The 15,095-nt window shown below is 38.4% G+C and overlaps 1 protein-coding gene across 4 annotated transcripts in view; it reads right to left on the bottom strand.

The window, feature by feature from the left end:
- Positions 1 to 15,095, bottom strand: part of CHRDL1 (chordin like 1) — a 150,023-nt gene that overhangs the window by 122,437 nt on the left and 12,491 nt on the right. For all 4 annotated transcript variants that reach the window (XM_036017157.1, XM_036017156.1, XM_036017158.1 and 1 more), the window contains exon 3: positions 1,357 to 1,469. In XM_036017157.1, coding sequence (XP_035873050.1) covers positions 1,357 to 1,469 — 113 coding nt within the window. The remainder of the gene's footprint in view (positions 1 to 1,356; positions 1,470 to 15,095) is intronic.

Genomic DNA, 15,095 nt, shown 5'->3' with positions numbered 1-15,095 from the left:
AGTTAACGTTTCTTCAGTGTTGACTGTGACCAAGCACTGTTTTCAGTAATTAAAATGAATTAGTCCATTTAATCCTTCCTATAACCCTATGAAATATGTAATATCATTATGTCATTTTAAAGAAGCTGGAGGAATCTCAGAGATGTTAAGTAAATTGTCCAATTTAATATGACTCATAGGTGGCAAAGCCAGGGTTGGAAACTTAGTCTGTCTTGACCCTAGAGGCTTTCAGCCTCTTAACACCACCTGATATTGTCTGAAAGCTAGGTTTCCACATGCTCAAAATTCCAAAAGCCCAATTTTCTGTTCAAATGGCAAAAGTGTCTGCTCCTGTTCCACCTGGGCACTAATGAAGAGTTGCGTTCTCCCATGAAGTGTCAAATGAGAGGCTGGTCTTGCAAATTCTTTCATATATGTTCAGCATTCTTTCTTCTTAAAGCCCAGTACAAGGCCTCCCTTCCCAATTGGCCTAGTGCACTGGTTCTCCGCTGGAGTCTACTCTGTTTCCCCGTTTTGCTCCCCAAGTAGCTTTGGTCATGTCTGGAGATATTTTTGGTTGTCACAACTAGGGTCAGTGCTACTATTGCCTGGTAGATAGAAATCAGGGATGGTGCTAGACATCTGTAATGCACAAAGCAGACCCCACAACAAGGAATTATCTGTCCCCAAATGTCAGTACTGCCAGGGTTAAGAAACACTGGCCTAGAATATGGTGGTAGAGGTCTGTTCAGAAAAATGGACTATAGCTGTGGTTCTGGGTTAAGGTCATGGAAAGAAAATGGGACTACCTGTATTGTCTATTGCAAACATAGCATTTAAGCTATTCAAATGCTTCTCCAAAGTACTTGACAGGAGCCAAGGCCAAGCCAAAGAACTCTAATCTTCACCATATACAGGCCAAGATTTCACTACTTCAGTCATAATAATAATTATTGGCTAAGACAACATAAAATACAGTCTCCCAATGAGTCAGTGAATAATGTGCACTATTTTTCTCTCTAAAGGCCAGCCCTAAAAATTTTTTCCAAAAAAACAATTATGTCTTACAATTCGGACATTATATTGAGCTTTTTCCTCAACTCCCACTATCAAACTACTTGCCTTCTTCTATCATGTCCCATATCATTTGGCTAAGAGGCCATAAATACATGTCTATAGCAAATATTCAGAGATCCCATGAAAATTAAGCAAAAGGCAACAGAGGAAATAGATGGAAGATGTGTATTTTTTCCTTTGGATCTGTTTCTTATCTTCTTTTAGGATTTTAACGCCCATGGTCTCTGGCCATCTGGGCACTGAAGCACCTTTTCATGCTGGGGAGCAAACTAGGAAATCGCATCCCATGAGGGATTGTACCTCTGAGCAGATGCAGTTCACACAATAAACCAAACCATACGGTTCCAGATAAGGATGCCATCTCTCACCCACTCTGTATTTCTTGTCTTGAAACATGCAATGTGTCTCTGAATCTGTGAGGAAGGTAATGGAGAATATACCTGTTAGAAAACATGACCATGTCACAAAACCCAAAAGCAATCCCAAGTTCCATCTACTTTAGTGTACATCAAGGGGAGAGGCATAGGAAATATTTACAGAACACCTACTATGGCCCAGAGTTTTATATGCTTTGTTTATTTGATAATACAATGACCCAGTAAGGTAGGCACTACTATTAGTCTCATTTTATAGATGAGGGAAATCAAGAGTTATATAACCAGCAAGTAACTGACATGAGACTCAAACCTACATTTACCTGACAGTTAAGCCAACATCTTGACCACTGCTGTATTATAATGATAAAAGAAAGTATCACATCATGTGTTCTTTTGGAAAAGGTTGTGCTCCCTTGCTTTGTAAAAGCAAGCTAATGTCTGAAATGCTGATTTATCAGAACATTCTCAGAGTTGCCTGATATTAGGTGATATAGGGGTGATGGACTACATACATTGTGTTAGGTCCCTATAAATGATTTTTTCCACAAATGTTCACATCATTCAATAATTAAACAAGTATTTGAGCACTGTTATTTGTCAGGCTCTATACTAAGCACTAGAGATAAAATGATGAGCAAAAAGACACACAGTCCTTGCTCTCATTCAACTTAATAGACTTGTTCTTACATAAACAACTCCCCATGTAACTAAAAAGTAATGTCTTCTTCCCCCTTACTGAAATAGAAATTTTGCTAGTCACAGCCTATCTTAGACTATCTTAGACCATAAGTATGTTACCTGGGCACATACTATATTACTTCTCTTATTTTACATCTTATTTCTGTCAGGGTAAAAAGTCCTCAAAAGTAGGCAACATCTTTTTTTCTTTACTCTCTATCAATCATATGGCATAGCACACTGTGGCCAATAAATGTAAGCAATCAACAAATAACAGGTAAATAAATTTGCAAACCATGTGGTTTGTCTTCCATCCTCTTCTACTTCTTGATTCCCATGATACAAAGCCAAAATAACCTAAAGACTCCTCTTGTAGCAAACACATTAATTTCCCTCACTTGCCAGTACACATTTCCCTAATGATCAAAGTTGAAACTATAAAAAAAAGATGGATGAGCAAAAAACTGGGAGAAGACATTACCAACAACTGAAGTATTTGAACCTGAAACATTTTTAATTATTAGAATCAACCAGTAAAGGATCAACAAATCCAATAGAAAAATGGTCTGATGTTAATGGGAATGCAGACTGGTACAGCCACTGTCAAAAACAGTATGGAATTTCCTCCCAAAACTAAAAATGGAACTGCCTTTTGACCCAGCAATTCCACTGCTGGGATTATACTCCAAGAATCCTGAAACACCAGTTCAAAATAACCTATGCACCCCAATGTTCTCCGCCGCACAATTTACGATAGTCACATGCTGAAAACAGCCTAAGTGCCCATCAGTAAATGAATGGATCAAAAAACTGTGATACGTTTACAAAATGGAATGCTACACAGTGGAAAGAAAGAAGGAACTACTACCCTTTGCGACAGCATGAATAGAAATGGAGAACCTTATGCTAAGTGAAATAAGCCAGTCAGAGAAAGACAAATATCATGTAATTTCACTCACATGTGGAGTAGGGGAAAGGGGAATGGGTTGAGGTGGAAGAGGGCATAAGGGGGATAAATGGTAATGGAAAGAAATACAATAAAAAACTATGAAAATAAAACATGCAAATTAAAAAATTCTACCAAACATTTCAAAGGAATGGGGAGGATGGTATACTTCCAACTGAATCTTTGATACTATCATTCCATTGATACTAGCACCAGATAAAGATATAAGGGAAAAAAAGTACATACCAATATCCCTCATGAACATAGATACAAAAATTCTCAACAAAAGTTTAGCAAATTAAATCTAATGATGTATTACAAAAGATAACACTTTATGGGCAAGTGGAATTTATTCTGGAAATTAAAGGTTAATTCAACACTCACAACTCAATCAATGTAATTCACATATCAACAAACTGAAGAAGAAGAACTGTGCAATCATTCCAAAAGATGCAGAAAATACTTGATTATATTGTACATATGTTCATGACATTAATTTTTAATAAACAGGAAAGGGCCTTTGTCAACCTGACAAAGGACATCTATAAAAATCCTATGGCTAACATCATACTTGATGGCAAAAGACAATGCTTTCTTACTAATATTGGGAATTATCTAAGAATGTCTGTTTCTTCACTCCTGGAGATACTAGCCAGTGAAATCTTGTAAGAAAAAGAAGTAAAAGGCACACATGTTGGAAAATACAAAATAAAACTATTTATATTTAATAATGAAAGAAAAATTTGCTAATTTTGGTGCAGGGAATGGACACAAGACCAGGAAGGACAGAGAATCCCAAAAAAGTTGGACCCAAAGAGGGCCACATCAAGACATATCATAATTAAAATGCCAAATATTAAAGATAAAGAGAGAATCTTAAAAGCAGGAAGAGAAAAGCAGAGAGTTACCTGCAAAGGAGTTCCCAAAGACTATCAGCTGATTCTTCACAAGAAATCTTATAGGCAAGAAGGGACCGGCAAGAAGTATTCAAATTCATGAAAGGCAAGGACCTAAAACCTAGATTACTCTATCCAGCAAAGCTATTATTTAGAATCAAAGGGCAAAGTCCTTCCAAGGCAAGGTGGAGGTAAAGGAGTTCATCGTCACTAGGCCATTATTGTGGGACATGTCAAAGGGAATTATTTAAGAAAAAGAAGATCAAAACTACAAACTTTAAAAGGGTGACAAATTCACAACGACCAACAACTGAACCTAAAAAAAACAAACAAAGCAAACAACCACAACATGAACAGAATCACAGAAATCAAGATCACTTAGAGGGTTATCAGCTGGGAGGGGGAAAAGGGAGAATGGGAGAAAGGTGTAGGGATTAAGAAGTACAAATTGTTTGAACAGTGCCTTGCACTTGGAAGTCATTCTAATAAGTAATAAAAGGCTCAAAAAGCAAAAAAAAAAAAAAAAAAAAAAAGAAGAAGAAGTACAAATTGGTAGGTACAAAATAGACAGGGGGGTGTCAAAAATAGTGTAGGAAGTGAAGCCAGAAAACTTATATGCATGATCCATGGATATGAACTAAGAGAGGGGGATGCTGGAGGGAATGGGGATACCAGGCAGAGGGGAGTAAAGGGGGGAAAATTGGGACAGCTGTAACAGCATAATCAATAAAATGTATTTTTATTTTTTTTAAATTTTTTAAATATATTTTATTGATTATGCTATTACTGTTGTCCCATTTCCCCCCTTCTCTCCCCTCCCCCCTGTACCCCCCTCCCACACACATTTCCCCCCTTTAGTTCATGTCCATGTGTCATACTTATGAGTTCTTTAGCTTCTACATTTCCCGTACTATTCTTGCCCTCCCCCTATCTATTTTCAACCTACATTCTATGCTACTTATTCTCTATACCTTTTCCCCCTCTCTCCTCCTCCCACCCCGCTGCTGCTAACCCTCTATGTGCCCTCCATTTCTGTGGTTCTGTTCCTATTCTAGTTGTTTACTTAGTTTCTTTTGGTTTTGCTTTAGGTGTGGTTGTTAATATTTGTGAGTTTGCTGTCCTTTTACTATACATGTCTTTTCTTTACCTTCTTTTTTTAGATAAGTCCCTTTAGCATTTCATAAAATAAGGGCTTGGTGATGATGAACTCCTTGAACTTGACCTTATCTGAGAAGCACTTTATCTGCCCTTCATTCTAAATGAGAGCTTTGCTGGATAGAGCAATCTGGGATGTAAGTCCTTGTCTTTCATGACTTGGAATATTTCTTTCCAGCCCCTTCTTGCCTGTAAGGTCTCTTTGGAGAAATCAGCTGACAGTCTGATGGGAACTCCTTTGTAGGTTACTGTCCCCTTACCTCTTGCTGCTTCTAGGATTCTCTCCTTCGTTTTTACCTTGGCTAATGTAATTATGATGTGCCTTGGTGTGTTTCTTCTTGGGTCCAACTTCTTTGGGGCTCTCTGAGCTTCTTGGATTTCTTGGAAGACTGTTCCCTTTGCCAGATTGGGGAAGTTCTCCTTTATTATTTGTTCAAATACGTGCTCAATTTGTTGCTTTTCCCCTTCCGATTCTGGTACCCCTATAATTCGGATATTGGAACGTTTAAAGGTGTCTTGGATGCTCTTAATCTTTTCCTCGATTTTTTGAATTCTTATTTCATCATGCTTTCCTGCTTGGTTGATTCTATCTTCCTTCTGGTCCACTGTATTGTTTTGAGACTCAGATTTCTTCCTTTCACTATTGGCTCTCCTCCGTGTATCTTCCTGCATCTGTTTTATGGTAACCTGCAACCTTTCATTTAAATTGCGCCCAAAATCAATCAATTCCATGAGCTTTCTGATCACCAGTGTTTTGAACTGCGCATCTGATAGATTGGCTATTTCTTGGTCGCTCAAAAGGATGAGTCCTGGGGGACTGATCTGCTCTGTTGAAAACATATTTTTCCCCTGTCCCTCCTTTTTTTTTTTTTTTTTCCAGTCTGGTTGCTCTTGTTACAGTGGGGGGCGGAGCCTTAGGTGTTCACCGGGGCTGGGCACCCCAGTCTCTAGATTGTGACGTTATATGTGGGGGCGGGGCGGGAGCGGGAGCGGGGATGGGAGAAAACAATGGCGATAGTTCCGTTCTCCTGGACTCAGACCCTTCTCTGGGCTCCCGGGCTGCGAGTTCTGCCCTGGCCCACAATCACTACCCCTCTGGGTCTGCCAGCTGCAGCTTGCGTACTCAGGGATCACTGCTGCGTTCTTGCGCCCCGGATGGCTGTCGTGCCAATTTCACGCCAAATAATATTCAATGTAAACTTTAATAAAAATATAAATAAATGAAAAATCCAAATTTTTGTTAAAGGTTCTAACTTGCAGGAAAGTGTGTTTACAAAGGAACAGTATATACTGATGGCACAAAGAAGGTTTTAAAGATAGAAGTTAGTTTCTATCTCTTCTCTAAAATATCCTTAAGGCAGGTTATTTCACATGCAATATGAAATGGATTCTTTCAATTTATCTGAATCCACAATTAGTCATGAAATTCACAGATAATCCAAATAACTTGTTTCAGCCAATAGATTCCATTTCCTTTAAATTCAGCTTTTAAGAGTATTTTTTAAAAGATTTTATTTATTTATTTTTAGAGAGGGAAGGGAGGGAGGGGGAGAGAGAGAGAGAGAGAGAGAGAGAGAGAGAGAGAGAGAGAGAGAGAGAGGGAGAGAGAGAGAGAAACATCAATGTGCGGTTGCTGGGGGTCATGGCCTGCAACCCAGACATGTACCCAGACTGGGAATTGAATCTGTAACACTTTGGTTCGCAGCCCGCGCTCAATCCACTGAACTACACCAGCCAGGGCAGCTTTTAAGAGTATTTTTAGACAAACTGTGAAAACTGAGTGATCTGAATTTTCCTGCTCTAAATTTGGCTAAAAGGCTACAAGGTAGATGATAAGTGTAAAGTGTAGCCAGGGAACTAGGCTCTGAACAACATAGAACTAAATGAGAATGGTGATAACAAAAATAACTAATATTTACTGAACACTCCCTATAATTCAGGCTCTGTTCTAAAGGTTTTACATAAATGAATTCCCTAAATTATTTCATTACAACCTTATAAGGTAGGTTTCATCATTAGTCCCATTTACAGATGAAGAATCGGAAGCACACGAAGCTTTGGTAACTTGCCAAAGTTGACATGACTAGTCAAAGTACAGATCTAGGATTCAAACCTAAGCAGTCCTGTTTCAGAACCAAGTAGTATCACCACTGCAGAATTCTGCCTTTCCTGCTACATAGTTGTAAGGTGCAGGCCATCCACATTTAGAACTTGGAAAATGAAGGGCTCCACACATTTTTGCCTAACTTTTCTCATTACCTTTCCATTCTACCTTTGAAACACAGCTTTGATCACATTGTTAAGACTCAGATGCCATCTGTAGTGAAGTCAATTCATACTCAAATAGACTGTATATAATGGTACAGATGGTGGACTTTATTTTGCATTTCTTGTATCTAAGGCAGATATAAAGTATAAAATAATAACCATGCTGTCAGAGGGGTTAAAATCTAGTTGGGAAAATAGATTGCCCCAGATAAAAGCACTTTTTCATTCTCTTTAAACCTAACAGCACTTTCTTCATAACATTCATGTGGCATTTATCCCTTTTACAGGATGATTATCTTGCAAACTGTTTATTGAGGATGAAAATATCTTATTTAAACACTGACTTCTGATAGAATCCTAACCTAATTACAAAAAAATAATAGGCTTTCATCAAGTGTATTGATCTTACTATTTTAGCAATATGGGATTTGGCCAATTATGCCCCAGACAGAAATCCACAAACTCCAGAAAGGAGCAAATTCAGGCAGACAAAGAACTGAACAGTACATGATTGTTGCTGTTAAACAATGCTTCTTCAATTACTAACACTGATATTTCTAAGCGCATAACAAATGTAAACACTATAGTCTTTAATACATGTTTTTCTATATTTGTCCAAGTTTGAGTGGCTAGCACAATAGCTGATTTCTCCACGAGTATACTGAACAATTGTCAATTTTCAGAAACTATGATAAAGTCAATTTCAGCACATGCTTATACATCAAAACTTTTAAAAAGTTTTTGGCATCACCTAGGGGAGAATTTAATGAGTTACACAACATAATCAACCACACCAAAAGTCCCAGTATATTAGCTTGTACAAGAAGCACAAGTGAGGCGATTTTATTCAAACAATGATGCTTCATCAACTTCTAGGAGATAAAGGCAACAAAAATAAGATCATTATTTGCCATTAACTGAGGCATACCAGCTAGAGAATGCATAACTTACCAGTAACTAATGGTATCTGTAAGTAGAATATGGCCCTAGTAGAATTCCAACTAACATTTGAGATGGACCTTCAACCTGCACTATCATAGCTTTTCCCAAATGATACAACTGACCCTAATTAGAAGTGGCAATACCTGACTTTAGAGGTCACTGTTAGCAGAAACAATATTGACAAAAAGTAAAAAACAGAGATGTGCCACTATGCCATCAATGTTTTGCCCAATCATTACTGTCAAGCACCCAGGGTTAGGTCAAAAGCTAAATAACTCCATCACCAGTCTAAAAGCAAGAAAATATTCCTATGAATTGTTTTTGATAAGAGCTATTGCTGTAGACACATCATTCATCATGTGAACATTATATTTATTTATTATAGCACATACAGTCAGTGGAAAAAGAGAAGTGAATTTTTGTTGTTAACTATATGAGTGTACAAATGAAGTAAACAAATTCTTTTTTAACTATCTTTAAGGCCTACTTTAATAGTGAAGAAACACTGAAAAGTACTTCTCTTCTGTCACCAAACTTAAAGGAGACTGGAAAAAGGACAAGATATATAATGGTTTTAAAAAGACTCCTATTTCTCTGGCAATTGGGTTTCTAGATTTGAAGTCAAATTTCCTCAGTCTTTAAGACTTCATTTCTAGGATGAGGAAGCCAGTGAAAAAAGAAAGCCAAGAAGAAGCCAAAATCTCCATACAGCTTATTCTTCTTTATCCAGGAGTTAATTATACTTGTTGGATCATTTGCCCAAAACTAATTCAACTTAATATACATTGAGTAGCCTGTGCACAGCATGGCTAGCCCATTACCTGCCTTGTGGCTATTTTACTTTTCTACTAGCAGGTGGGCAAACTCAATGAGGAAAAAAAGGGTCCATATTTCAAAGATGTTGGACAATCGAGCAAGGTGACCACATTGGCTAAGACAAGAATTGGAGATTTTCCATAAAATTTCAATTCCTTGTGCCCTTCTATATCCCATTAGCATGAATAACTGGGAGTTGATGGTATTTTCATTAGCCTTTACTATGAAATACTATTATAATATCATCATGGGCAGAGCCTTTTACAGAAAGGCTGCTTGGTTGCTAAAATCTGACCTGTATATATCCCTGGCTAAAATTATAATCTGGTATAGGATTTTGGGAAAAACCAAAGCTATTGTTAAAAAAAGCAAATTGTTACTCCTATCAGCACCTCAGCTGTGCAAATCTCTGCTGAAGAAGGTTTGTTTTCTGTTTGGTCAATAATTCAAGTTATGGACTTGCAGACAAGATGGTGGTGTAGGTAAGCACAACTTGCCTCCTCACACAACCACATCAAAATTACAATTAAACTACAGAACAACTATTATCAGAACCACAAGAAACAGAGATGAATGGAAGTTCTACAGCTATGGAATTAAAGAAGTAACCACATTGAGAATGGTAGAAGGGGTGGAGATGGGGAACAGACTAGTCCTACACCCACATGTTGTGGATAAAAATTCAGGAGGGATATCTCAGGAGCATGGATCCCAGTCTTATACCAGGCCCCCCAGCCCAGGGTTCCAGTGTCAGGAAGATGAATGGTAACTTCTGGCTGTAAAAACCAGTGGGTATTGAAGCTGTGGAAGACAGAAACTGCTGGACTTCTAGGCAGTTCCTCTTAAAGGGCCCACATAAGGACTTACTTGGGTTCACTCCCTCAGTGCTCCAGCACAAAGGCAGCAGCTTGAAAGGCATCAGAGACATATGGGAAGAACTTAATTGTCCAGCATCAAGGCTAGAGTTGGGGGAAGCTTTCTCCTAGACAGAAGTGCTGGCAGAAGCCATTGTTCCTTTTATGAGCCCTCTCTTCACGGAGCGGAGCCAGAGAGCTGAAAGGTGAGCACCATATATGAGTCTCCATCAACTTGGCTTACACTGCATGCCCTCCCCTGGTGATTCTCTGAAGCCTTTCCCCCACTCAACTTTCAGGCCCACTCAGGCTGTTTCCATGGCTTTTCCATGTGAATGGCTTGCCTTGCCCATGCTTCAGATTTTCCTAAATTCTTTCAGACAAGCAGCATCTGGCTTCAGTGACCTCCATGCCTCTTGCTAAATTTCCAGCACTAGGAGCAGCTGGCCCTGGTTCACAGCTTGGCTTTGACTCTCCTGGGCATCTCCAAGTCCAGCACAAGTAGTAGCCATCTGCAGATCATTTTGTAGCTAATGCTGTGTGACCTTGGACAGAACACAGGAGTTGCTGACCTTGGATGTGCCAACAGCAATGAAGGCTCAACTATAAAAGGAAGGTGTAAATGGTCCATACAGTGGCTGTACCTTGAGTACCAAGCTTGGGTATTAGGAGAGGCTATGCCACTGAACCTTACAAGACACCTACTATATTAAGCCACTCTATCAACCTTCAGAGATGTGGTAGCTCTAACTGATACATAGAAACAAACACAGGGAAGCTGCCAAAATGAGAAGTCAAAGAAACATTGTCCAAATGAAAGAACAGAACAAAACTCCAGAAAAAGAATGAAACAAAATGGAGAAAATCAGTCTATCAGATGCAGAGTTCAAACTACTGGTTATAAGGATGCTCAAGGAACTTAGTGAGAACCTCGAAAGCATAAAAAAATCCAGTCATAAAGGAAAGATACACTAATTGAAATAAGAACAATTTACAGGAAATGAGCAGTAAAGTGGATGAAGCCAAGAATCAAATCAGAGTATTAGAACATAAGGAAGCAAAAACAACTAATCTGAATAGTATGAAGAAAAAAAGAATCCAAAAATATGAGGATCGTGTAAGGAGCCTCTAAGAGAGCTTCAAGCATACCAACATTCACATCATAAGGGTGTAAGAAGGAGAAGAAAAAGAGCAAGAAATTGGAAATCTATTTGAAAAAAAAAATAATGAAAGAAAACTTCCTTAACTTGCTGAAGGAAATAGACATGGAAGTCCAGGAAGCACAGAGAATCTCAAAGAAGATTGGGACTCAAAGAGTCCCACTCCAACACATATCATAATTAGAATGCCTAAGGTTAAAGACAAAGAGGGGAATCTTGAAAGCAGAAAGAAAAAGGCAGTTAGTTATCTACAAGGGAGCCCTCATAAGACTGTCAGCTGATTTCTCTAAAGAAACTTTGCAGGCTAGAAGGGTATGGCAAGAAATATTCAAAGTCACAAAAAGCAGGGACCTATAGCTAAGATTGCTCTACCCAGCAAAGAAGAGGCACAAGCCAAATTTAGAGTGTTAATACTGTAATGTACCAAACCAAGTGTTAAAAATACCTACACTTTCTACTTTCTTCAGGTGGCCTCTATTTTGTTTCATTTTTTAAAATATTATTTTACAACTATTCTTTCACATATAACTTGGATCTAATATTTTATAAGCAAACAGATTATAAATTTTAAATGAATAACATACTCTTTGCAATATTCTTGAGACAAAGTCCAGGTGTGCTCCAAGGACCTAAAGACAGAGCCTTGACTTCCCTTGTTTGCCTCTGCACACCCTATTCTGGCATCCTTTAGTTTTCTGTACAGAAAGAAGGAAGTCCTTTCAGTTTATAATTACAGAATCTTTAGTTCATAGAGCATAAATGACTCAACCAATACCACACAGCAAGCAACAGAAGTGACCAGACCAGGTCTCCTAATTTAAAAAAATAGTCTTCTTTCCATTAGACTCTGAGGACATTCTAATCCTACTGAGAAGTCAGGAAAATATAAGAAGCATGGACATTAAGATACATATTTTTAACCTTCCTCACAATTTCCCTTGGCTTAGCTTATTTAGGTTTATGAAAAACTTTAGTAGTAGTCTCTGTCTTTTAACTCTCACATGGTATATTGTCTCTCTTAGGAATTCTGGTTACAAAGTTTTTTTTTAAAAAACAATATGTTATTTATTTATTTTTAGAGAGGGGGAAGGGACGGAGAAAGAGAGGAAGAGAAACATCAATGTGTGGTTGCCTCTTGCACACCTCCAACTGGGGACCTGGCCCACAACCCAGGGATGTGCCCTGACTGGGAATTGAACTGGTGGCCCTTTGGTTTGCAGGCCAGTACTCAATCCACCGAGTCACACCTGCCAGGGCACAAAGTTCTTTAAAAATTCATTTGTATCATCTCTTATGTGTTAACTGGCTATATTATGTGCAAAGGACTAGGCTTCTATTCAATAGAATAAACTGGTTTCCTCAGAGAATTGCTAGAAGCAAATTGATGTAGTGAACAAAACACTGGAGACCTGGGTTTTAGTTCTGGTCCTGGTTTGGACTTGCTGTCTTGTCTGTCCTTGTACAAAGTCATTTGACTTCATTAATTTTCTAGTTTCTCATCTAAAAATTAAGGTTTTCCACTTGGCTTTCATAAGAGTCACTCTAATAGCTACCACTTACTAAAAACTAACTATGTGTCAGGCAGTATTTCAAAGCACTTGGTATACACAGTCTCATTTATTCTTCAAATGCCCATGTTCATGGTAATTGTGTGCTACTATTTACCCCAGTGTATTAATAAGAAAAGTAAAACTGGAGAGGTTAAGTGACATTCCAAAAGTAAGTAAGAAAGTCATGGAGCTAGGGTTTTGCTCTAAGTGGAATCCACAGCTTCCATACCCAACCCCAGTGTGTCCCCAATATAAAAAGTAATTAAGAATGCACTTTGAAAAGCATTAAGCATTCTAATTTTAAGGCATTCTTTATTTCTTTTATTTCCACCTACATAAACTTCTAAAACATGAACAGGTCTACTGTTTGCTGGCTTCTTTATATTATCCAATAATCACCTCAAAAGTTGAAGTGAGAATCTGCATGAAGAAAACAAATCTGTCTGGTTGGCTTTAACAACAGACAGAGAGGCTCTGGGTAGGCTCCATAAGGCAATGCTTCATGTCTGAAAATTTTCAGTGTCTTCTTCTCTCCCTTACACCTTTTGGTGGCTTATCCTTCCTGAGAAATCCAGAGGCCCATTTTCCACCAAATATAAATGTTGGAAGCGTTTCTCCTGAAGGGATAAATGGGTGAGAATCTAGTCCTTGGGAAGATCCAGCTAACTCACCTTGAAATTAGGAATTGACACTGTGAAGTACACGAGCAATTCTCCCTAGAACCTTTGCCAGACTTGACACAGGCTGGTCTATTCAAAACAGATAACTGAGTATTCCTAACAACTTATTCTTCTACCTCACTTTGATGAATAGTTCATTACGTAAGTTAGAGCTGCCTAAAGAGACAAACTCTTCAGCCCATATGTCCTGTATTTTATGCACTAAACGTTGCACTCCTTTGAACTTCAAAAGAGCTCCCTAGCCTCTTCGACTAGAACTCTAACAGAGCATAATGGAGTTACAGAAAATGTTTTACCAGATAAAGACTTCAACCTTGCTGATTCTAGACAATAACAAACTTTTTTAAAATTTTACTTTAATTATTGTTCAAGTACAATTTTCTATCTTTTACTCCCAACCCGGCCCACCCACCCAGCTCTCCCCACCTCCCTCCCATTTCCACCTGCCCCTAGTTTTTGTCCATGTGTCCTTTATACTTGTTTCTGCAAACTCTTACCCTTATCCCCTTTATTTCCCCTAAAATTCCCCTGAAACTCCCTCCCCTCTCCCCTTTTAACACTGTCAGCTTGTCCTCTATTTCAGTGTCTTTGGTTATATTTTGCTTGTTTCTTTGTTTTGCTGATGAGGTTCCTGTTAAAGGTGAGATCATATGGTATTTGTCTTTCACTGCCTGGCTTATTTCACTTACCTTAATGCTTTCCAGTTCCATCCAAGCTGTTCCAAAGGGTAGGAGCTCCTTCTTTCTTTCTTTCTGCTGCATAGAATTCCATTGTGTAAATGTACAATGGTTTTTTGATCAATTCATTTACTGATGAGGACCTAGGTTGCTTCCAACACTTGGCTATTGTAAATTGTGTCGCAATGAACATTGCAGTGCATAGGTTCTTTTGGATTGATGTTTCAGGGTTCTTAGGATATAGTCCCAGCAGTGGAGTTGCTGGGTCAAAAGGAAGATCCATTTTCAGTTTTTGGAGGAAATTCCATACTGTTTTCCAGAGTGGTTGTACCAGTCTGCAATCCCACCAAAAGTGCACTAGGGTCCCTTTTCTCCACAACCTCTCCAACAATTGTTTGTTGCTTTGTTTATGATGGCCATTCTGACTGGTGTGAAGTGGTATCTCATTGTGGTTTTAATTTGCATCTCTCTGATAGCTAGCGACATTGAGTATCTTTTCATGTGTCTCTGGATCCTCTGTATGTCCTCCTTGGAGAAGTGTCTGTTCAAGTCCCTTGCTCATTTTTAATTGGGTTGCTTGCTTTCTTAGAATTAGAGTCGTGTAATTTCTTTGTATATTTTGGAGATTAAACCCTTGTCTGAGGTATCATTGGCAAATATGTTTTCCCATATGGTTGGTTCTCTTTTTATTTTAATACTGTTTTCTTTAGCCATGCAGAAGCTTTTTATTTTGATGAGATCCCATTTGTTCATTCTTTCCTTTATGTCCCTAGCTCTAGGGGACATGTCAGTAAAAATGTTGCTGCATGAAATACCTGAGATTTTCCTGCCTATGTTCTCCTCTAGGACTTTAATGGTGTCATGGCTTATATTTAAATCTTTTATCCACCTTGAATTTATTTTTGTGTATGGTGTAAGTTGGTGCTTGAGTTTCATTTTTTTACACATAGCTGTCCAGTGCTCCCAACACCATTTGTTGAACAGGCTATTGTTACTCCATTTTATGTTGCTGGCCCTTTGTCAAATATTAATTGAATGTA

This window comes from Phyllostomus discolor, chromosome X (assembly GCF_004126475.2).
Source record: "Phyllostomus discolor isolate MPI-MPIP mPhyDis1 chromosome X, mPhyDis1.pri.v3, whole genome shotgun sequence".
Lineage (NCBI taxonomy): Eukaryota > Metazoa > Chordata > Mammalia > Chiroptera > Phyllostomidae > Phyllostomus > Phyllostomus discolor.
This window is presented reverse-complemented; position numbering and strand designations above follow the sequence as displayed.